Source organism: Tasmannia lanceolata, unplaced genomic scaffold (genome assembly GCF_043159265.1).
Source record: "Tasmannia lanceolata isolate RefF3 unplaced genomic scaffold, GAP_Taslan_0.1 ptg000003l, whole genome shotgun sequence".
NCBI lineage: Eukaryota > Viridiplantae > Streptophyta > Magnoliopsida > Canellales > Winteraceae > Tasmannia > Tasmannia lanceolata.
In genome coordinates this window covers 27954448-27979024 of record NW_027518680.1, presented here as the reverse complement: position 1 = coordinate 27979024, position 24577 = coordinate 27954448, and the positions used below count along the sequence as shown (strand labels likewise).

General features: G+C 39.9%; 2 protein-coding genes across 2 annotated transcripts; both read right to left on the bottom strand.

Moving 5' to 3' along the window:
- Positions 1–8369: 8369 nt before the first annotated feature.
- LOC143869250 (uncharacterized) lies at positions 8370–16341 on the bottom strand. The gene is made up of 2 exons (XM_077376253.1): positions 16005–16341; positions 8370–8449 (listed from the first exon to the last, which is right to left on the bottom strand). Exons 1-2 carry the CDS (start codon positions 16339–16341, stop codon positions 8370–8372), a joined length of 417 nt encoding a protein of 138 aa, XP_077232368.1.
- A 3438-nt stretch (positions 16342–19779) lies between these two features.
- Positions 19780–20532, bottom strand: LOC143869234 (uncharacterized). The gene has a single exon (XM_077376251.1). It carries the CDS (start codon positions 20530–20532, stop codon positions 19780–19782), a length of 753 nt encoding a protein of 250 aa, XP_077232366.1.
- Between the last annotated feature and the right edge of the window lie 4045 nt (positions 20533–24577).

Sequence of the window (24577 nt, the reverse complement as noted above, 5' to 3'; positions counted from 1 at the left end):
GGTTTTATTGAAAAGTTTGACTGAACTTGGGACGAAAATCCCAAGCTGCCTACGTACCCTGTAGAAAGGGATCAAGCCAACGTAATTCGAAAAGCTTTTCGAAAAACGCTTTGAGTGCTTTTTGATGTTTTTTTTGGATTTTTGTTATTTGATTTTTATGAGTTTTTTTTTATCCCTTTCGATTGAAAGGGGTTATGGCTCAAGAGGTTGCCGTCCGTCATCGCCTAAACCCGACGAGACGTTCCCAAAATCAAGGGAATCCCGAAGCTCGAGTAGGATCCCTAAGAACGTATGAAAAGATGAACCCGAAGAAGGAAAGAAATTAATCCCTAACCCTTTGCCCTTGCTGCTACTGCTCTTAATTAGAGGATCAGACAACTCAAACGGAGTACAGACACAACATAAACCAAAGCAAAAAAAAATGCAGAACTTAAATCATGGAAATTGATATGCCAAGTACCAAACCCACATGTATTTGCATATCCTACAGATATGAAAGTGAGCCAGCAGGGAATTAGAGAGGAAGAAAATGATGGATTTACCTCTTTGACAGAGCTCTAGCCTCCTCTAATCCTTGCTTTTCAATGGCCGTGAGAGCGATGATCGGCATGGATGATAGTGGCAAGGTTGGGTTCGGCGAGAAAATGGGAGAGTCCCCTTTCTCGATCTCTCTGTGTATTTTTCCCCAAACAACAATGGAAAAGATGATAATGGAGGGTTGCTGAAATGAAAAATGAAAAGAAATTTATGGAAGTAATGGTGTTCGGCTATGGTGGAGGTGGGGATCCGACACCAGCGAGATTGCCGGAGAGGAGAACCTGCAAAAGCCCCCTCTCTCTCTCTCTATTGCTCTGTTTTCTTTCTTTTTTTCTTTTTTTTCTTTTTTTAAAGAAAGAAAAAGAGGGTTTGAGGGGTCCATTCAATGGAAAGGGTTTGAGCTAAATCCAGTCGGAGGTTGGAGATGGTGGTCGGAGAGGGGTAGAAGAGGAAGAGGGCGGCAGCTAGTGGAGGTAGTGGATGGTTATGGGTTTGAAGGTGCAGAAAAAGGGTTTAGAGGTAGCAATGGCTGAGATGGAGGTGGAGGAGAAGAGGTGGGTTTGGAAGAAGGGTTTGGGGTGGATTTGAACGGAGGTTGCAGAGGTGGGTTATGGGCTGCGGCTGTGAAGGAAGGGATGGAAATGGGTTTCGGTTTTGGAGGTGGGGGTCGGAGAAGATGAGGGTGGAAGAGGGTTTTCGAAGTGTGGAGATGGGTTTCGGTTTGGTGGTGGTGGGTTTCGGTTTTTGGAGGTGGGGACAATGGGTTTCGGCCTTGGGGGTTGGGGAAAGTGAAGGTGGAGGGTGGTGGAGGATTTTCGAAGGGTGGTGTTGGGGTGGAGATGGAGGTAGAGGATGATGGTGGTGGTGCCGGATTTTGGAGGTGCAGAAATGGGTTTCGGTTTTTGGGGTTGGGGAAAATGGGTTTCGGTTTTGGGGGTTGAGGAAGGTGAAGGTGGGGGATGGTGGAGGATTTTTGAAGGGTGGTGTTGGGGTGGAGATGGAGGTGGAGGATGGTGGTGGTGGTGCCGGATTTTGGAGGTGCAGAAATGGGTTTGGGCTTCGGTGGTTGGGGAAGGTGAAGATGAGGAGGGTTTTGTGAAGGGTGGTGATGGTGGTGGTGGTGGTGATGGGGTTTTGAGGGAGGCTGGTGGTGGTGGTGGCAAGATGGAGATGGGTTTTGGGTTTCGGGTTCGAGGCCGGATTCCGGCAAGCTTGCCGGAATCAATGGAGATGGCGGTCTCTCCCTTGGTGGGTGCTGTTGGTGGAGGTGGAGGTGGAGGTGTAGAGAGGGGGTAGATGGTGGTGAAGGGTGGTGGTGGATGACGGTGGTGGTGCCTCGGCTCCCTCTCTCCTCTCCCTCTGGATTTTTTTTTTGTTCTGTCTCTTTTCCTTTCTTTTAAAAATGAATGAAGAAGAAGAAGTTGGAGGTGGGGTGGAGGAGATTGTGGTTGCTGTTGGTGTTGGTGGAGAAGGTTGAGGATCGTGGTGGTACCAGGCAAGGAAGAGGGTTTTGGCTGCCCAGCCCCCCTCTGTTTTTATTTATTTATTTATTTTATAGCCAGGGTTAAAACTCTCCTCCTAATCTCAGCCATCCATTCTCCTTTTGATCTTATGGCCTATGTCCATTGCTCGTCCAATTCTTCTAAAATTTGTAGGGACGCTCTCGGAGAGGTTAACCACCCTGGGAAAATTTGTATCAATTAGTGAACACTGTGGCTCAATAAAATTTTGGGGTTTCTTCGCATTCAGGGCTCGGTTCTTCAAAAATTTCTGGACTCAGCTTTCGGGAATTTTTCGATTTCGAAAATTGGGTCAGGTCAAAATGGGGTGTCCACAATGAGGAGGAACATTTGTCTTAGGTAAGAGATGTTCAATAGGTACATCCTCATCATGTGGCATTTCTTGAGGTGTTGGCTCTCTCTCATCAAATGTCACATGCATGGATTCTTCTACAACTAGAGTTCTTCTATTAAATACTCTATATGCCTTGCTATGTGAAGAATACCCTAAGAATATCCCATCATCCGACTTCTTATCAAATTTGTGTAGGTTATCTTTAATGTTTAAGATATAGCATTTACAACCAAACACTCTAAAATAGCTTATATTTGGTTTCAAGTTTTTCCAAAGCTCATAAGGTGTTTTCTTAGAAATTGGCCTTATATACCCTATTTATGATATAGCAAGCGGTGCTAACCGCCTCCGCCCAAAAGTATCTAGGGAGATCATTTTCATGCAACATAGTTCTAGCCATTTCTTGGAGGGTTCGGTTCTTTCTTTCTACAACCCCATTTTGTTGAGGTGTCTTAGGTGCCGAAAAATTGTGTTTGATGCCATGTTTATTACAGTAAGTGTCAAAATGTATATTTCCAAATTCCGTTCCATGGTCACTTCTAATGTAAGATATGGCAATACCTTTTTCATTTTGTATTTGATTACACAATTTAAGGAAATTTTCATAGGTTTCATCTTTATGTGCTAAAAATATGACCCATGTAAATCGTGAGTAGTCATCCACAACTACAAACACGTACCTCTTTCCACCTAGGCTACTAGTCTTCATTGGTCCAAAAAGATCCATATGAAGTAGTTGCAAGGGGTAGGTGGTTGAAATCATATTTTTAAGGGCAAATGAGCTTTTTAATTGTTTTCCTAATTGACAAGTTCTACAAATATGATCTTTGGTGTATTTGAACTTAGGCAATCCTCTAACAATTTCTTTTGAGGAGAGGGTCGAAATGAGATCCATTCGGGCATGACCCAACCTCCTATGCCACAACCAAGAATCTTCACTAATGGCATTAAGACAAGTCACATTTTGGAGTCTAAGATCATCTAGTCCAATGGTGTAAATGTTATTGTCTCTAAAACCTATCTTTTCCATCTATCTTATTTTTAACAATGCATTTGTCGGGGTTGAAGACTACTTCAAAACCATTATCACATAATTGACTAATGCTAATAAGATTATGGGATAAGCCATTAACATAAAGCACATCATGTATGGGAGAGGTAGAGTTACCTATGGTGCCTTCTCCTTTGACTTTTCCTTTCTTGTCATCTCCAAAGGTAACATCTCCACCATCCTTGAGTGATAGGGATGCAAATTGTGTGAGGTCTCCGGTCATATGTCTAGAGCATCCACTATCAAGGTACCATGTGTTCTTCTTGTTATGGCTTTTTAAGGCATACCTACATATGAATAGGCAAGTGAGATCCTTTAGGTACCCAAATCTTCCTAATCTTGCTATGTTCATTTATTTTCACTTTAGAGTTCAATTTGATTTTATCTTGTTTAGCATGCATGCAAGCAACTTTATAATGACCTTCTAAACCACAATAAAAGTAAGTTTTGGTACTACTAGAAGAAGCCTTTAAAAGTTTATTTTTATAGTTGGATATTGTAGTATTCCATTTATGTCCAAGTCCACTTTTATCATGTGACATTCTTTGAATATTAACAAGCCTATCCAATTTCAATGAACTATGTTCAGATTTTTCAAAATGTTTCTTTAGTTCATCATATTCAAAAGATAGTTTACTATTTTCATGCTTAAGCTTGTTGTTTTCAATGGATAGTTCTTGTCGATTTTCATTTAAAATTTTGATAGATGCATTTAAATCATGAATTTCAACTTTGTATTTTTCATTTTCATCATCTAAAAATTCATGGTCTTTTTTCAGCCAACCAAATTCTTTTGTCATGTTAGATAGAGAATTTTCAAGTGATGCATTTTTATCAAGTTCTACTTCAAGTTCATCATGTGCACTTTGTAATGAATCAAGAACTTCTTTTAAAATAATGACATCATTTAAAGTATTTACCTCTTGATTGTCATTTGTTGAGGCCATGAAGCAAACATTCTTGGCTATCAAGCAATCTTCTCCATCATTTTGTTCACCTTCACTTTCATTGTCCTCATCCCCATGTGGCGGTCATTCCTTTCTTGCCTTCTCTTCTCTTGAAACGGTTATTTGAAGAAAGCTCATTGTTGAGTGGACAATTCGGGCGAATGTGTCCAAGCTTCTTGCATCCATAGCATCGGGGTTGAGACGATCCGTCACCGAGCTCTTCTTTCTTCTTGAATGGAGGATTGGTCCTTCTATTTCTCATGCCTCCCATGTTCCTTTGCAAGAACTTGATCCCAAGCGCTTTTGAGAGTGAAGAAACCGTTAGCTTCAGGTTGTATCCTCTACTGTTACTACTCAGGATGGAAATTCAGATAAGTCAGTAACTGTGAGTGTAATGGCTACCTCTAAGAGCCCACCAACTTACCAACATTCTCAGCAGAATACTCAAACCCAGAACAGTTTTGCTCTATTGGGGGACAACGATTCAGATGAAACTACTGTTACTCCTAGTACTGACGAATCCATGACGACCCCCAATGAAGTTCAGTGTTATTCTCCTTCCCTTGCTCTTGAGCTTGATCCCCTAAATACAGAAGGGCAGATTACTGGTAATGTTGAAACTCCTGCTGAAGATCCTAAATTGGGCCTTGATCAGCAACCCCTCCGTAATAGTCCTGGGCATGCTGTTCCCTCTTCTCACATATTGCTCGAGAAGGAAAACCTGATGTCCATGATTCTGGTACAAGAGCCTACGTCCCCAAGACCCAATGCTACTCAAAAACTTGTATCCAATGATCAGTCTAGCAGCTTGGAATATTAGGGGCATTCGCTGTGAAACAAAGCGGGCAGATATCCGAAGACTTATAATAGAAAACAAGTTATCTCTTATCTGCCTCCTGGAAACTAAAGCCTCCAAAGAAGATATGCAAGGCCTCATCTCTGATATCTGTGATAACTGGTCTGTCCATGCCAATTATGATTATACTCGCAAGGGTCGCATTTGGGTTCTATGGAACCCCCAAGTCATTCAAATCCAAATAAGTTCAGTTTCTTTTCAACATATTCATGGTGAGTGCTTCATCCCTGTCTCTAACCAGAAATTTAATGCTGTTTATGCTTCCAATAACCCAGCTGAAAGACGTATCCTCTGGGGTACTATGGGTGGGATTGCAAATGTTATTCAAAATCCGTGGATCTCGTTGGGGGATTTCAATGCTATCCGATTCTCTGAGGAGAACTGGGGAGGAGCTGATCCGGTTCAACATGATATGGATGATTTCAATATGTGCATTGACAACTGTTCTCTAACCGATCTAAGGGCTGTTGGGCAATCGCTGTCATGGAACAATAGCTCTCGGACTGGTAACCTGAAGCTCCGGAGATTGGACAGAGCCTTAGTAAACGTGGAGTGGCTGACCTCTCACCCAAAATCTGTCCTTCTATACAAGAACCCCGGTTTATCCGACCATGCTCCTATAATAATTACCCTCTGTCCTAAAGAATCTAGTGGAGGTAAACCTTTCAAGTTTCACAACATGTGGTTATCTGACCACTCTCTTTACCCTATTGTTGAACAAGCTTGGTACTGCAAAATAAAGGGGAACCCCCTGTTCAGACTCTCCAAAAAACTCCAAAACGTTAATCAAAGAGTGGAATAAAAATGTTTTTGGAAGAGTTGACATTAAGGCTCCTCTCCTTAAGCAGAATCTTGATAACATCCAGAGCCAGCTTGCTGGGGACCCTGCTAATCTTGCCCTTCGTCAGGAGGAACTCACCGCTCGCGAGGAATATCGATCCATTGCTAACCAAGAAGAACAGCTCTACCATCAAAAGTCTAGAATTGACTGGCTTAATCTGGGTGATTCAAACACTGCCTTCTTCCATGCTGCAATGGCAATGAGAAGAAACCAAAATTCGATTCATGGAATTCAGCTCCCAAATGGTGAAATTTCTACAGATCAAAGTGTTGTGGAAGAAACGATTGTAAACCACTTCAAGGACCTGCTGAATCATAACCAAAGTCTCATGAATGATGTTCCTGAACCCCTTTTTCCCTTACCTGCTGAAGAAGCTAATCACCTAATTCGTCCCTTCACTCCTGAAGAGATTAAAGACTCCATATTCAGAGTCGATGGTAATAGAGCCCCGGGTCCGGACGGATTCAATGGAAATTTCTTTAAAAGATTCTGGTACATTGTGGGTGATGAGGTAGTGGCTGCAATTCAATTCTTTTTCCGAACCAGTAACCTCCCCCCTGCCCTGAACTCCACCTTCATTGCTTTAATCCCTAAATGCAACAATGCTTCCATGCCTGAACATTTCAGACCCATTGCCCTTTGCAACTTCATTTACAAGGCCATTACAACGCTGATGGCATCCCGAATGAGCAGAGTAATGTGTAAAATCATTAGTCCAAATCAATCTGCTTTCATTAAGGACAGACTGATTCAAGATAATGTGCTTCTCACTCATGATCTCTGTCACAACTTCCACCGGGATACTAATAAGAAGGCAATGTGTATTAAACTTGACCTCAGGAAGGCTTATGATAATGTTCTTCATGCAGCCCTTATCAAATTCATGCTCAAAATTGGGTTCCCTCAGGTCTGGTGCAATTGGGTACACAATTGTATCTCCACCGCCTCTTTCTCGATCCTTATAATTGGATCCCCAAGAGGATTTTTCAAACCTACAAATGGGCTTAGACAAGGAGATCCTCTCTCTCCCATCCTCTTCTGCCTTATCATGGAAATGCTATCTGTCATTCTAAACAATGCCCTTTTAGCTGGGAGAATCTCTACTCCCTTCCGGAAAGGTCATCTTCAGATCACTCATGTATTGTATGCTGATGATGTTATGATTTTTTCCTCCCCGACTTCTAATTCTAGTGCAGGTATTCAAGAATGTCTTGATAAATTCAAAGCAATTTCAGGTATGGAAGCTAATCCTCTGGAGTTAATGATCAAACTAAAAGGGATTTGAGTTCCCTCCTAGATATCAAACAAGGTACTCTCCCCATTCGATACCTGGGTCTCCCTTTGGTTACCACCCGTCTAACTGCAAGGGATTGCCAACCTCTTCTCAGCAAAATTCGTAATAAGTTAGCTCTGTGGAGTAACAAGCACCTCTCGAGAGCGGGTAGAGTCGAATTGATCAAGACTGTGCTATCGTCCTTTCAAATTTACTGGTCTGCTACGTTCAACATTCCTACTGGGGTTCTTAATTCGATTGAAAAGCTTTTCAGGGAGTTCCTCTGGTCTGGGAAGAAAAGCTACCATCCTGTCTCTTGGGACACTCTTTGTAGGCCAAAGCAAGAAGGGGGAACTGGTATCCGAAATCTCTCTGATATGAATAGAGCTGCTCAAATCAAGCTCCTATGGCAAATCATTGCTGACAGAAATTCTTTGTGGGTTAAATGGTTTAAATTGAAATATCTAAGGAAGAAAAATTTCTGGTCCAGGCCCATGCCTGCTAATCCTCCTTGGGGGGTTAGGAGTATCTTCCATTGCAGATCCTTGGCTATCTCTCAGATTTGCTATAGTGTTGGTGAAGGTAAGAACGTTGATTTTTGGTCCCAGCCTTGGCATCCCAATGGGCCTGTCTGTTCCAAACATCTGAAGGCATAACTTTCAACCTTATCAATTCTGCTTCCATTGCAGACATCATTGCAGAAAGACGGAAGCTGGTCCCATATCTTAAATCAATCCCATCTCAGTGATCTCAGAGGCATCATTCAATCCGGCCTGTTTGGCCCTACTGACAAGGCTATTTGGAAACCCTCTCCTAGTGGCTTATTTACTACAAATTCTGCTTGGGACTGTCTTAGAAACCACCACCCTCCATCTCCCTGGTGGAAAGTTATTTGGAATAAAGGCCACATTCCGAGGTATAGCTTCATTGCCTGGCAAGCCTTACTGAACAGACTTAGTACTCGCGATAGACTATACTTCTTGGGCCGAAATAGTGACCTCAAATGCCCTTTATGCAGAGCTGTTTCTGAATCCGTCGATCACCTGTTCTTTAATTGTTCTTTCTCTTCGTGGATCTGGCGTACTATCACCTGGAAATGTGGATATAGACGAAGACCTCACAAGACTCTTTTGAAAGAAGAGGAATGGATCCGCTGCAATTTCAAGGGTGATGGTCAGGCTTCAACCCTTGTTAGGAGAGCAACTTCATCTTCCATGTCTTCCTTTGCATCTTCATTTTCACTTACATTGCAAGCAAAAGCAACTCCTTTTCCTTTTTCAATTTTAGTTTCAATTTCGGGTGCTTTTGTTTTGAAAATCATCTCATGAGTTATCAAGGACCCAATGTATTCATGTCCTTGGCTTCGGTGATTGCGGAGGTTTTGGATTCCCATGACAAAGGTAGGGATCTAAGGATTTTGGTCACTAAATCTCTATTTGAAAATTGCTTTCCAACTCCCCTTAATCCATTTACAAGGTTCGTGAATCTAGTGTACATGTCGGCAATAGTTTCATCGGGTGTTATTTGAAAGAGTTCATATTGCCTAAATAAGTGATTCATTTTAGATTCTTTGACTTGGTTGGTTCCCTCATGGGTGACTTCTAAGGTGTCCCAAATTTCCTTAGCCGAATTCAAATTTGACACTCTATTGAATTCTCCGGGAGACAAAGCACAAGTTAGGGAATTCATGGCTTTGGCGTTGTAGTTTGAGGCTTGTTGTTCTGCTTTGGTCCAATCATTTAGATTTCTAGTGGGTAATATATATTCATTATTAATGGCTCTCCACATTTGATAATCTTGGGTTAAAAAGATTTTCATTTTGGTTTTCCAAAATCCATAATTTGTTCCATCAAAGTAGGGTGGCCTAGTGTTTGAGTAACCTTCATGGTGTTGAGGGTAGTTTGCCATTTTTAGAATCTTTACTCTAGACCGGTTAGGGTTTAAAAATAAATTAGAGACGAGGCTCTGATACCAATTCAAATAAACAAGAGGGGGGGTGAATTGATTTTAACACTAAATTAGCCCTTTTGAAAATTAATTTGTGAACCCTAATTTGAATTTTCTTCTCTTAATTAGATTTTGGTTAGTTTAAATGAGATCAACACAAATAGAAATACCAAACCAAAATTAAGAATGAAAGTGCAAGAATAAGAAAGAACACACCGATATACAGTGGTTCAGGCAAAGCCCTATTCCACTCTTCTTAAGATCGTCCTAAAGGATTTCCACTATTGGAGACCTCCACGATGCCCGGCTCCTAGGCGATTACACTTCCAAGGGATATTAAATAAGGATGCCCTTACACCTTTACACCGACTCTCCTTCTTCGCCGAGTTCTAAGCGATGCTCCGTAGGGTATTAAGGTAGGATGCCCTAGCCACCTTTACAAGAAATTGAAGATAAATAGCTTGGCTTCTTCTTGAAAGCTTGATGCTCTTTGAAGTCCCTTGATTGCTCTTCAATAGTGATTGCAAGTGAAAGCTCTAAATCCAAACTCAATAGATTTGCAAGTGCAAGGCAAGTTTGGGAAAAACAAAATCTTAAGCTTGAAAGGGTTACAAGTTTGCTTGAATGCTTAAGAGGGTTTTTCAAAATGTTCAAGAGAGGAAAATAATCCTCTTGAAGGTGTATATATAACCTCTTGCTAAAATATGACCGTTTGGGATTAAGAAAATCAAAAAAACAATTTTTAATTCAAAGCCCAACGGCTATTTTTTGGTCTGTCTCGGAGCTCCGAGAAATTCTCGGAGTTCCGAGAGAACGGCCAGAAGATGAGAATTTCTACTGGACCATTTCTCGGAGTTCCGAGGAACTCTCGGAGCTCCGAGAAAAATCTCGGAGTTCCGAGAAGCCTTTAACAAGTAGAATTTTGAGATTTTATTGCTTATCTGATTTTGGGCTTTTGGAACTCAACTCCTATGATAATTTTGGAATGTTTATGAGGGTCTCAACATGTTGGTCCACCACATAACCATTCACTAATCCATTTTAAGTTCTTTAGGTGTTTTTGAAAAAACTCTTTTAAAACACTTTTGCCTTGACTTGGAAATCTAAAGAGAAAGGATGTACAATGATACCTATGTAACCTTCAACTTCTCTTTAGTCTTGGTCTTCAATTGATCTTCCATCTTTTGTATGCTTGCTTGAGAGATGATGTGAGCTCCTTTGACTCTTGTTGGGTACTTCTTCAAGCATGACCATATAGTGTGTTGGTTTCTTCAGTAATCAATCCTATCTTAAACACAACACTTTAAGGCAAATTGATTAGTATTCAATAACACAATCAATTATGTTTAGAATCATCAAAACAAGATAGGAGAGTAGACCCTTGGGCTTACAGAGATGATATTTAATCTTAGATTTAGCTGATGAAGGATGGATATTGAAAAAATTGAAAGTTTCTTATTTTAGAAACTTTATAAAACGTCCATCTTTTACACAGAAGATACCCTAAAGATGGTGTCAAAGGGGTTTTTGCCAAGTTTTGAGATGAAGATAAGATGGTATTGAATAATAGATTTAGTTTATAAAGGATGTAGATTGAAAAAATAGCAAGTTTCTTATTTTAGAAATTTTATAAAACATCCATCTTTTAGACATAGGAGACCCTTGAGATGGTGTCAAGGGGCTTTTAGCCAAGTTTTGGGTTGATGATGAGAAAGTTTTGAATCTTAGATTGAGTTGATGAATGATGGAGATTGAAAAAATATAAAGTTTCTTATTTTAGAAACTTTATAAAACATCAATCTTTTAGACATAGGAAAGAGATGGTGTGAAGGAGCTTTTAGCCAAGTTTTAGGAAGAGAATGAGATGGTATTGAATCTTAGATTTAGTTGATAAAGGATGGAGATTGAAAAGGTATAAAGTTTCTTATTTTAGAAACTTTATAAAACATCCTTCTTTTAGACATAGGAGACCTTAAAGATGGTGTCAAAGAGCTTTTACCCAGGTTTTGGGATGATGATCTGATGGTCTAAATCTTAGATTAAGTTGATGAAGGATGGAGATTGAAAAAATAGAAAGTTTCTTATTTTAGAAACTTTATAAAACATCAAACTTTTAGACATAGGAAACTTTAGAGATGGTGTGAAGGAGCATTTAGCCAAGTTTTAAGAAGAGAATGAGATGGTATTGAATCTTAGATTTAGTTGATAGATGATGGAGAATGAAAAAGTAGAAAGTTTCTTATTTTAGAAACTTCATAAAACATCCATCTATTAGACATAGGAAATCCTAGAGATGGTGTGAAGGGGCTTTTAGCCATGTTTTGATATGAGGATAAGATGGTATTGAATCTTTGATTTTGTTGATAAAGGATGGAGGTTGAAACAATAAAAAGTTTTTTATTTTAGAAAGTTTACAAAACATCAATCTTTTAGATATAGGAAATCCTAGAGATGGTGTCAATGAGCTTTTAGCCATGTTTTGTGATGATGATGAGATTGTATAGAATCTTAGATTTAGTTGAAGAAAGATGGAGATTGAAAAAATAGAAAGCTTTTTTTTTAAAATTTTTGTAAAACATCCATTGTTTAGACATAGGAAACCCTAGAGATGGTGTAAATGAGCTTTTAGCTAAGTTTTGAGATGAGGATAAGATGATATTGAATCTTAGATTTTTTTTTTATTTTTTATTTTTATGGGTAAGCTGGGGTTAGGCAGGGACCCCGACCAGATATATTAGAAAGAGGGGAGAAATTACAAAGGGGGGCCACATGGGCACCATAAACAGCAAAAAAGAAGCAAAATTAAACAAAGGTCTCCAACAATCTTGCCGATCGGGTAATTAGGAGCCGCCAAGGAGAAACTGTAGGAGGAGTAGAGAGGACCTGCATCAGGTCTCATTAATTCACTGCCCCTAGCAGCAACAGAAACAGCCCACAAATCAAAAGCTCGATCATAAACAACAAGAATCATGGGAATAATCATCTCAATCGAGGATAGCAAGTACCCAATGAATCTTGAAAAACAAGCTCTACAAGCCCGGAAGGAATGCTCATGACCTCTATGTCCATCCCTTTGTAGGGGCATTCAGGGTTGGATAGATAGTCAGCTGGCTGGTTCGCTTTTCTCCATATATGGGAAACCTTCCAGTTATGGAACTCTTGAAGACGTCTTTTTTTTTTATGGCAAGCTGGGGTTAGGCAAGACCCCCACCAAATATATTAATAACAAATAGAAATACAAAAGAGAGAAAGAACAAGAAAAACAGAAGCAAAGGCAAACAGGCCAAAGAAAGAACAACTAGAGCAAGCCGATATTACCTACGAATATATATTCGCCCCCCCTTATCTGAGCCGATAATTTCTAAAGATTGATGTTTAATAAACTTTCTAATATAAGAAACTTTCTATTTTTTCAATCTAGATCATTCATCAACTAAATCTAAGATTCTATACCCACTTATTCTCATCCCAAAACTTGGTTAAAAGCTCGTTGACCTCATCTATAGGGTTCGATGTCTAAAAGGTGGCTGTTTCATAAAGTTTTTAAAATAAGAAACTTTCTATTTTTTCAAACTCCATCATCCTTCACCGACTAAATCTAACATTCAATATCATCTCATCCTCATCCCAAAACATGGCTAAAAGATCCTTGACACCGTCCCTCTAGGGTCTCCTATGTCTAAAAGATGGATGTTTTATAAAGCTTCTAAAATTAGAAACTTTTTATTTTTTCAATCATCATCCTTGTTCAACGAAATCTAAGATGGTATTGAATCTTAGATTTATTTGATCAAGAATGGAGATTGAAAAAATCGAAAGTTTCTTATTTTAGAAAGTTTAAAAAACCTCCATCTTTTAGATATAGGAAACCCTATAGATGGTGCCAAGGAGCTTTTAGCCCAATTTTGAGATTATGATGAGATGATATTAAATAGTAGATTTAGTTGATGAATTATGGATATTGAAAGAATAGAAAGTTCCTTATTTTATAAACAATATAAAACATACAACTTTTACACGTAGGAAACCCTAGAGATGATGTCAACGAGCTTCTAACCAAGTTTTGGGATAAGAATGAGAGGGTATTGAACCTTAGATTTAGTTGATAAAAGATGGAGATTGAAAAATAGAAAGTTTCTTATTTTATAAACTTTATAAAACATCATTCTTTGAGACTTACGAAACCCTAGAGATGTTGTCAACGAGCTTTTATCCAAGTTTTGAGATGAGGATTAGATGGTATTGAATATTAGATTTGGTTGATGAATGATGGAGATTGAATAAATAGAAAGTTTCTTATTTTAGAAACTTTGTAAAAAATCCATCTTTTAGACACAGGAAACTCTCGAGATTGTGTTAAGTAGGTTTTAGCCAAATTTTGAGATGAGGATGAGATCGTAACGAATCTTAGATTTAGTTGATAAAGGATGAAGATTGAAGAAATAAAAATTTTCTACTGTAGAAACTTTATAAAACATCAATCTTTTAGACGTTGGAGACCGTAGAGATGGTGTGAATGAGCTTTTAGCCCAGTTTTGAGATTAAGATGAGATGATATTGAATATTTGATTTAGTTGACGAAAAACCATGTTTTATGGTATTGAAACCCTAGAGATGATGTAAACCAGCTTTTTGCCAAGTTTTGGGATGAGAATGAGAGGATATTGAATCTTAGATTTAGTTGATCAAGGATGAAGATTGAAAAAATAGAAAGTTTATTCTTTTAAAAAGTTTATAAAACATCCATCTTTTAGACATAGGAAACCCTAGAGAAGCTGTCAAGGAGCTTTTAGCCAAGTTTTAAGTTGGAAATGAGAGGGTATTAAATCTTAGATTTAGTTGTTGAGGGACGGGGATTGAAAAAATAATAAGTTTCTTATTTTCAAAACTTTATAAAACATCAATCTTTTACGCTTAGTAAACCCTAGAGATGTTGTCAAAGCGCTTTTAGCCAAGTTTTGAGATCACGATTAGATTGTATTGAATCTTAGATTTTGTTGTTAATGATGGAGGTTGAAAAAATAGAAAGTTTCTTACTTTAGAAACTTTGTAAAGCATCCATCTTTTAGAAATAAGAAGCCCTAGAGATGGTGTGAAGGAGCTTTTAGCCAAGTTTTGAGATGAGAATAAGATGGTATTGAAACAGAGATTTAGTTGATGAATGACCATCTTTTATGATATTTAAACCCTAAAGATGAAGTCAACGAGCTTTTAACTAAGTTTGGGGATGAGAATGAGAGGGTTTTGAATCTTAGATTTAGTTAATGAAGGACGGAGAATGAAAAAAGAGAAAGTTTCTTATTTTAGAAACTGTATAAAACATCTATCTTTTAGTGATAGTAAACCCTAGAGAAGTTGTGAAGGTGCATTTAGCCGAGTTTTGAGATGAGAATGAGAGGGTGTTGAATCTTAGATTTAGTTGATGAAGGATGGAGATTTAAAAACTAGAAAGTTTCTTATGTTAGAAACTTTATGAAAGATTAATCTTTTACACTTAATAAACCCTAGAGATTGTGTCAAGGAGCTTTTAGCTAAGTTTTGAGAAGAAGATGAAATGGTATTGAATCATAGATTTAGTTGATGAAGGACTATCTTTTATGGTATTGAAACCCTAGAGATGATGTCAACGAGCTTCTAGCAAAGTTTTGGGATTAGAATAGATGGTATTGAATCTTAGACTTAGTTGATTAAGGATGGAGATTTTAAAAATAGAAAGTTTCTTATTTTACAAACTTTTTAAAACTTCTATCTTTTAGACATAGGAAGCCCTAGAGATGGTGTCAAAGTGCTTTTAGCAAAGTTTTGAGATGAGAATTAGAGGGTACTGAATCTTAGATTTAGTTGCTGAAGGATTGAGGTTGAGATTAGGAAGAGATGGTATTGAATCTTTGATTTAGTTGATGAAAGACCATCTTTTATGGTATTGAAACCCAAGAGGTAAACCAACGTTTTGCCAAGTTTTGGGATAAGAATGAGAGGGTATTGAATTTTAGATTTAGTTGATGAAGGATGAAGATTGAAAAAATAGAAAGTTTCTTCTTTTAAAAACTTTATAAAACATCCATGTTTTAGACATAGGAGACCCTAGAGATGGTTTCAAGGAGCTTTTAGCCAATTTTTGAGATTAGGATGTGATGGTATTGAATCTTAGATTCTGTTGATGAAGGACTATAAGCCCAAGGGTCTACTCTCCTATCTTGTTTTGTGTTATTGAATATTAATCAATTTACCTTGAAGTGTTGTGTTTAAGATAGGATTGATCATTGAAGAAACCAACACACTACATGGTCATGCTTGAAGACGTACCAACACAAGAGTCAAAAGAGCTAAGTGGAGCTCACATCATCTCTCAAGCAAGCATACAAAAGATGGAAGATCAATTGAAGACCAAGACTAAAGAGAAGTTTTTTTTTTTTTTTTTTTTTTATGGGCAAGCTAGGGTTAGGCAAGACCCCCACCAGATATATTAATAACAAATAGAAATACAAAAGAGAGAAAGAACAAGAAAAACAGAAGCAAAGGCAAACAGGCCAAAGAAAGAACAACTAGAGCAAGCCGATATTACCTACGAATATATATTCGTCCACCCTTATCTGAGTTGATGATTTCTAATAAAATGGGGGGAGATAGAGAAGGGTGAATGCAATCTCCTTTGCATATGCAGTCTCTTTTAGACAAAAAATCAGCAGCCATGTTACCTTCTCTCCAAAGGTGAGAGATTTTCCAAGCATGAAAAAGAGAAAGCTGACGGCGGATAGCCTCCATAGCTTCATGCAACTTCCAAGGGTGATTAGTGCGACCATTAATACAATCCACAGCCAAGATTGAATCAGATTCAATCCAAAGGGAATGAGAAGGATGGTTGCTTGCTAGATCAATGCCTCGTTTGATAGCCAAGATTTCCAAATTACCGATTGTATCAGGAGGAACGTTGACGGAAAACATTCCAAGAACAGCCCCTAAATGGTCACGAAGAATTCCCCCAAGACCACCTCCCTCATCATCCAATGAAGCATCCGTATTGATTTTCAGCATATCTTGATCAGGAGGGATCTGATTCTGCAGGGTAATCTGATTCTACCTGAGCTTGTACCCCAAATTAGCCGCAATTTTAAGATTTCTGCCATTCTCATTATCTGTGATTTCAATGTCCCCCATTTTCCGTTTAATTTCAGCAAGAATATCCCGGAGAAGGAGCTCTTTGGGGCGGGAAATCTTATCAAAGATACGCTTATTTCTCTCAATCCAAATTTTATGAATTGCAAATGAGAAACAAAGACGAATCCCCGTAGCAGCCTGACCATCTCCCGTAAAATGAGATCTGATCCACTCTTCCTCCTCAAAGAGCGATTTAGAAGCTTTTCTTTTGGAGCATGCTCTCCACATAATGGAATTCCAAATCCAAGAGGAACCACACCTGAAAAAGAGATGATTTACAGTTTCCCTTTCTCTATTACATAACACACAGTTTAGGTCAGTATTAGAATCTAAAAAAGGAAGTCTGTCTTTAGTTGGGAGCTTGTTTTGAATGGCCTTCCATGCGGTAATTCTGAAACTTGGAATATTCTCTTTACACCAAAGTGTGCTAGTCCAGGGGGGAGAAGCAGATTTTAAACGAATGGACTCCCAGGCAGATTTTGTGCTGAAGGAACCGTCGAGAGTTGGCTTCCAGATGGGAATGTTGTGATTGTCTGAGGTGAAAATTCCTTCCAGGAGAATGCTTTTTCAACTTTAAGAGAGGCTTTATCTAGAACTTGATCCCAATTTCTGTTTTGATAGATTTGAGCTAGATTTGAAACAGAGGAAAGGGAGTAGTCGCAGACTCTCCGAGACAGCAAGGAGCATAACGGACCATTAGGGAGCCAAGGCTGATCCCACAAATCGATGGCTTCAGCCTTGCCAACCAAGTAACAAATAAGAGGTTTAGCAAGATCTCTCATTTTAAGGATGCACCTGATTCCCCAAGATGGTTTAGCTGGCAATTGAATGATCCAAAAGTTTCGATCTCTGATATATCTTTGATGCAGCCATTGAACACATAACGCATTTTTGTTATTTATGAAGTTCCATAGCAGCTTAAGTTGCAGGGCTCTATTCATATCAAAAATACTGCGAAGGCCGAGCCCTCCTTCCTTCTTTGGTTTGTAAAAATAATCCCAACCTATTGAATGGTGTTTCTTTTGACCTTCCGAGGCGCCCCAAACAAAGGATCTGAAAATTTTGTCGATGTCGATGAGGACACCATTGGGGATGTTGAAAGCCGTAGACCAGAAGATTTGAAAAGAGGAGAGAACATACTTGATAAGTTCGATCCTACCAGCTTGAGAGAGATTTTTGTGACTCCAGCAGTCAATTCTTTGTCTGACTTTAGAAATAAGGGGAGCACAATCAGCGATAGTAAGCCTCGAAGTAAACAGGGGCAGACCAAGATATCTGATCGGGAACTGCCCTTCTTGAAAACCAAGAACCTGAATGATTTCTCTTTTCTGATGGGAGCATACACCAGAGAAGAAAATTTCGCTTTTATGAAAGTTTGCTTTTAATCCAGTAGTGTCTGAGAAAAGCTGAAGACATCTTAGTAAACCCAAGGCAGAAAATGTGTCAGCAGTGGCAAAATAGTTAAATCATCAGCGAATAAGAGATGAGTAATGCAGAGATTTCCTTGGGAAAAAGGAGAGGAAAACTGGTGAGACTTGAGAGCATTTTCAAGGATGATAGAGAGCATTTCCATTACAATACAAAAAAGCAAGGGAGAAAGAGGGTCGCCCTGACGAAGACCATTCGAATAGAAGAACTTACCCCTTAGGCGAGCCGTTAACAAGAACAGCAAAAGAGGGATGAAGAATGCACTCCGAGACCCATCTGATCCAGAGTGGAGGAAAACCTTGATTGCTCATAAAATTAAGAAGAGCCCCCCTGTTCACATTATCAAACGCTTTGGCAAGATCAATTTTAAGGCACATGGAATGAGTTGGGGAGTGAAGGTGAAAATTATGCAGGAGGTCATGGGTCAGAAGGATATTGTCATGGATCTGTCTTCCTTTGACAAACGCAGACTGGGCAGGGTTTATAATCTTATCGATTACCAGCTTGAGTCTATTAGCCAAAATCTTAGAAATGGTTTTATAAGCAAAGTTACAGAGGGAGATAGGCCGGAATTTGGCTGGGGTATTGGATTCAGGACCCTTGGGAATCAAGGAAATGAAAGTAGAATTAACCTCCTTCAAAAGCTTACCAGATTTAAAAAAGTTACGGATTGCTGTGGTGAAGTCATTGCCGAGGATATACCAAAAAGTCTGAAAAAATAGGGCATTAAACCCGTCAGGCCCCAGAGCTTTATCCCCATTAGACTCAAACACAGTATTCCGGATTTCCTCATCGGTAATCGGACAGACAAGGCTTACCGCATCAGAATGAGATAATTTTCTCTCAGCTTCAGGAGTGGTAGTATTTTGAGAGTGACCAGAGTTTAAGATTTTGGTGAAGTGAGTCACAAAAATTTGAGAAATCTCTTCAGGGTCAGAGGTTGCCGAACCATCATCTCTGTTTATAACCATAATTTGGTTTCTATTTTGCAGAGCTTTGAGAGACGAGTGGAAAAACTTGGTATTCGCATCACCCTCTTTGAGCCATTGTATCCTGGATTTCTGCCGAAACAATGATTCTTCCATATTCATTATCGAAAGGTATTCATCCCTGATCCTGGACTCTTCTTTTATCAGAAATTCATTAGAAGGATCTTTTTCCAAGCGATTTTGGATATCTTCAAGGTTGATTTTGATTAAGGGAGCTCTAATATCAATTTGAACAAAAACATTTTGGTTCCACTCCTTGAGCTTACGCTTGACTTCTCTTAACTTTTGAGAAAGGCAATACATGGGATTACCTTTGATTAATAGCCCAGGCCATTTCGACAACAGGATAAAGAGACAAGTCCTTTAACCACATGTTCATGAATCGGAAAGGTTTAGGAAGATGTCTTATTATTGTATTGAACAGAGATTTAGCTCGCCAGGGGCAGTCCCAGCTCCCATTCAGAATCTTCACAGCTACCATCGAGTCAGACTCAATCCAAATATTATTGATATTCAGGTTTCTCGCCAACTCAAGACCATAGAATATTGCATCCATTTCAAGAATATGAATGGGTTTCAAATCAGTATTCAAGGAGAAACAGCCTCTAATAGTCCCTTTATAGTCGCGAAGGATACGTCCAATGCCAGCAGCGTCCCCTTTCATAGACGCATCAGAGTTTAGTTTTATCACGTCTCCACCCGGTTTCTCCCATTGGCAGAATTAAGGGGAGGAGTTGACAGCGAACAGGGGGCATTTGAATTGTGTAGCAAAGCATAGATTTCGGTGACCCGGTTCATCTGACAGATTGAGGAATAATACTCTGTTTCTAATGGTGCTAATGATCCATTGAAGAATGGTTTGTTTGTGAGTGCTAGGATTACCATGAATTCTGGTGTTTCACTCAGCCCATATGAGATATATGGTAGTCCCGAAGGCAATGCGCATGGCAGTGGCACATTGACCACTACCTTTGAAATGATTTCTTATCCAGGCTTCTTCCTCAGATAGAGAATTCAGGGGTTTTCTTTTCTGATTGAAACGCCGGAGGATGAAGCTCCATATCCATGCAGAATAACCACATCGAAAGAAAATATGGTTGGCAGATTGTATGTCCGAATTGCACAGGAGACATCTGGTTTCTCTTGAATTGCCCAAGAAAAGTAGCCTGTCACGAGTGAGCAAACGGTTTTGAACGGCCTGCCAAGCAATGAAGCTATGCTTTGGCACATGGCCTTTAAACCATATGGAAGGGGCCCAGATTGCCTTGGGCCGCAGTATCCGGATGGAATTCCAGGCTGATTTCAGAGAGAACTTGCCACTAGGTTCAGGTTTCCAAACAGGGTATGGGTCATCTTCATTTGTAAGAGCAGAGTTGATAATTAGGTTTAATTCTCCACTCCCAGAATAGTCGAGGTATTCAGCCCATATTCCGTCCTCCATCAGCGAACTAATGGTAGTATTGAGAGGGATTGAGTTGATCTGAGGATCTTCGAAAGTTCGCTGAATCAGAGCCCCAGAAGGGTGCCAAGGTTGACGCCAAAAATCAATTCCAGCACCATTTCCAACCGAGTAGCAGACATACCTCATAGCAACAGCTCTGATTTGGAATATGCCCCTAGCACCCCAGGATGGGTTGGATGGATTTTTCATTGTTCAGAAGTTCTTCCTTTTGACATATTTCCAATGGAACCAATCCGCCCAAGGGTTGCCCTTAGAATTCAAACATCTCCACAGGCATTTTAGTTGGAAAGCCTTGCTAACCTCATAAATACTCCGGATACCTAAGCCACCTTCATCCTTGGGGGAGCAGACATTATCCCAGCTGATGGGGTGATATGAGTTGGCCAGGGATGATCCTGCCCAGACAAATTTTCTCATAATTTTGTCAATTTCATTGAGGACTCCCATCCGAAGTCTGAAAGTAGAGGACCAGTAGACACTGAAAGAATTTAGGACAGATTTTATAAGCTCCACCCTACCAGCCCTAGATAGGAACCTGTTTGCCCAGGAGGCAATCCTCCCACGGATTTTAGATATGAGGGGGATACAGTCGCCACTGGTTAGTCTACCAGAAGTCAGGGGCAATCCTAGATACTTCATCGGAAGGGCTCCTTCATTCATCTGCAGCACCCTTCTAATAAGACCCTTGAGCCTATGATTACATCCAGCAAATATAATCTCTGATTTATTGAAGTTGGCCTCCAGCCCGGTGCACTTTTTAAATCTGTCAAGACATTCTTTGATCTTTATAGCATTGGCAACAGAGGCATCAGCAAAGAGCATGACATCATCTGCATAAAACAAATGGGAAATGGGCAGATTTTTTGTAGAGAAAGGTGATGTGAGAACACCAGAACTGATAGCTTCAGTAAGGATACCCGATAAGATTTCCATAATGAAACAGAAGAGGGTGGGGGACAGGGGATCTCCTTGTCTGATCCCATTGGTGGCTTTGAAATAGCCCCGAGGGCTCCCATTGAGAATGACAGCAAATGATGGGCTGTAGATGCACTGTTTTACCCACCTACACCACTTCTCATTAAAACCCATTTTTGCCATGTATACAAGAATGGCTTCATGAGACACCTTATCATAGGCTTTTCTGAGGTCAATTTTGATGTAGATTGCAGGTTTGGCATTTTTCGATGGAAATTATGAATAACATCCTGCGTCAGTAAGATGTTATCATGAATCGATCGCCCTTTTATAAAAGCTGATTGGAGAGGACTAATGATACCATTCATAAAATGACGGATCCTATTGGCCATAATTTTAGTAATGATTTTGTATGAGAAATTGCAAAGGGCTATAGGGCGGAACAAATCAGGGGAAGCCGCATCACTACATTTAGGAATTAGAGTGATATTGGTAGAGTTTACCTCAGCCAGAAGGGTATCATTTTTGAAGAAGTGTTGAATGGCCTTCACAACGTCAGCACTAATAATGTACCAGAATTTCTGATAGAATTCGCCGTTGAAGCCATCCGGGCCAGGAGCTCGGTTTCCATCCATTCCAAAAACCGTAGCTTTGATTTCCTCCTCACGGACCGGGCTGGTTAACCAATCAGCTTCCTCCTGCAAAAGGATTTTGGAGGGGGTGGGCAGCATAGACGTCTCACAAATTGTGCCAGAGTTGAGCAGGTTTTGAAAATAGGATATCATGATGTTTTCAATCTGGGAGTGATCAGTAGTCAGGTTACCATGAACATCAAGGAGACCCCCAATACTATTTTGATTTCTTCTTGCATTCATAACAGAGTAAAAATAAGCAGAGTTTGAGTCACCCAGGTTTAACCATTGCACTCTCGCATTCTGCCTGCGCATGGATTCTTCCATCCGAGAGACTTTGAAAAATCTCTCCTTGAGAGAGGAGTCTCTGCTTCTAAGGTGTAAATTAGTTGGATTAGATGCTAAGGCAATTTGAACATCTTCAAGGTCTTGCTTAACAGCAGGGGCAATCAGATTAACCCTCCCAAATTTTGTTTGATTCCAAATCTTGATAGCCTGTTTAGTATTTTTAAGTTTCTGAGAGAGACAGAACATGGGATTACCTTTAGAATTGATACTCCAAGCTCTTTCAACACATTCAAAGATCGAGAGATCCATAAGCCACGCACTAAAGAACTTGAATGGCTTCTTGATCTCATTATGTCTCTCAGCGAGATGAATAATTAGGGGGGCATGATCAGAAGTTCCAGGGTATCGATAGATAGCAAAGGAATCTGTAAGAGTATATTTATCCATTCTTCATTCACCAAGGCTCGGTCCAACCTTCTCAGCTTAAGCTCGCTAGTTTTAGGGCTGTTACTCCAGGATAAAGTCTGACCCATACATTTGAGATCATGGAGGGAGCAGCAATCAATGCACTCATTGAAATCAGCCATCTCAATCCTGATTGGTTCAGCTCCTCCCACACTTTCTTCAGCAAACCGAATTACATTGAAATCCCCCAACACCATCCAAGGAATTCTGATAGTAGGAGCTATAGAACCGAGAGAATCCCAAAGAAGTCTTCTTTCATTACCAGAGTTAGTCGCATAAACAAAAGTCAGAAGAATGGTAATATTGTAATGAATGAAAGTAACTTCTGTATGCACGTGCTGTTTAGATTCGTGAAGAACATTAACCCGAATCTGACTCCTATCCCAAACAATCCATATTCTGCCTTTAGTAGTGAAATTGTAGTTGGCGTGACAATCCCAATTACCATGAATGTCACTCACGTAGGATGTAAGTTTGTCCATGTAAGCTTTCGTCTCGAGCAACCCAAAAATGGGGGTTTTTTCCCGCACAATAAGATCATGAATTTCTTCCCGACGGGTCGACGTGCACAGCCCTCTAACATTCCAGATTCCCACTTTCATCATTTTCAGGAGTGATATAAGAAGCATACTGCTCGGACTCTATGGATCTTTCCGATCGGTTTGTGGTAGACGATGAAATTCTCTCATGAGAAGCCTCCATATAATTTTCATCTAAATCTTCATGCTCTTCTAGGAGAGCATATGAATTAAAAAGGTTAATGCCTCCAGTTGATTTCGCAGCAATCACAGGTTTACTCGCCATGTTATCATCAGCATTAGTGTGGAGGGGATGGGATTGTTCATAGTCATCAGGGCTGATAGTGGGATCGTATTCTTCTTCAGTTCCAGTTTTTTCCACACGAGAATTACAAGACGTGGGCTTGGAATTCTTGAGATTTAGGTCAGTTAGAGGCTGAAAATTGCCTTCCCCTCTTTTCTGATTGCTTCCCAGAGTAGATTCAGAATCCTTGCCTTGTTTTGATACAGGTCTCCATTGCATGATCGGTTTTCTTGGGGGGATTTGCTTTGGGCAGGTTGAGTCTGAGTGACTGAAAGTGCAGCACTCTTTGCAGGAAGGAGGCCGCCATTCATATTCAACTCTTTGGTACGTAGTCCCCAAGGAGGTTATGATTTCAATTTGGTCAGGAAAGTCACTTCCAGCCTCTACTTCTATACAAATTCGAGCATAGCTGAGGCGAGTATTGCCGGTAGTTTGGGCGTCCATATACAATGGGCGTCCAATTTTGCTTCCAAGTTTACTGAGATAATGTGCTGACTAGAAGCGCAAGTTCAGCCCGAGGAGTTTTATCCATATCGGGACAGAGGACAAAGATAGTTTTTCAAGAGCCATATCAGGAGTCCATCTTCTCAGCACAAGGGGGCGACCCCCAAAACTGAAATTTCCTCCTTCCAGGATTCTTTCACAGTCCTCAGAATTGTTAAATTGGAAGAGGAAAAACCCATTGTGAAGGTTGAACATTTGAAACTCTCCTTTCAACGTCCATATCTTTCCAAGATGATTCCTTAAAGCCACATAATAAGGTCTTCGTCCCAGCAGGTATCCTACCAACGAATTTTGCCATTTACGATCATTCTCTTCCAGTTCATCATCTTCAAAATCAAAACCAGATTGGGTTACTGCTTCAGTTTTGGAAAAAAAATTGAGCTTTGAGGTAGAGTGAATGTCTTTCCTCTCAAAGAGAGAGCTCCAAGCATCAAGCCTTCTTGGGGGAGAAGATTGTGGGACAGGGCATGGTAGGTGGGCAGACTGGGACAGGGCAGCTGTTCTGACCAGGGTAGGTGAGGACAGAACATTGGGGGTTTCAAGACTGCAAGGTGGTTGGGGTCTAGGGATCTCTGCTCTGACAAAGGTAGCTGGAGCAGAGGGGAGAA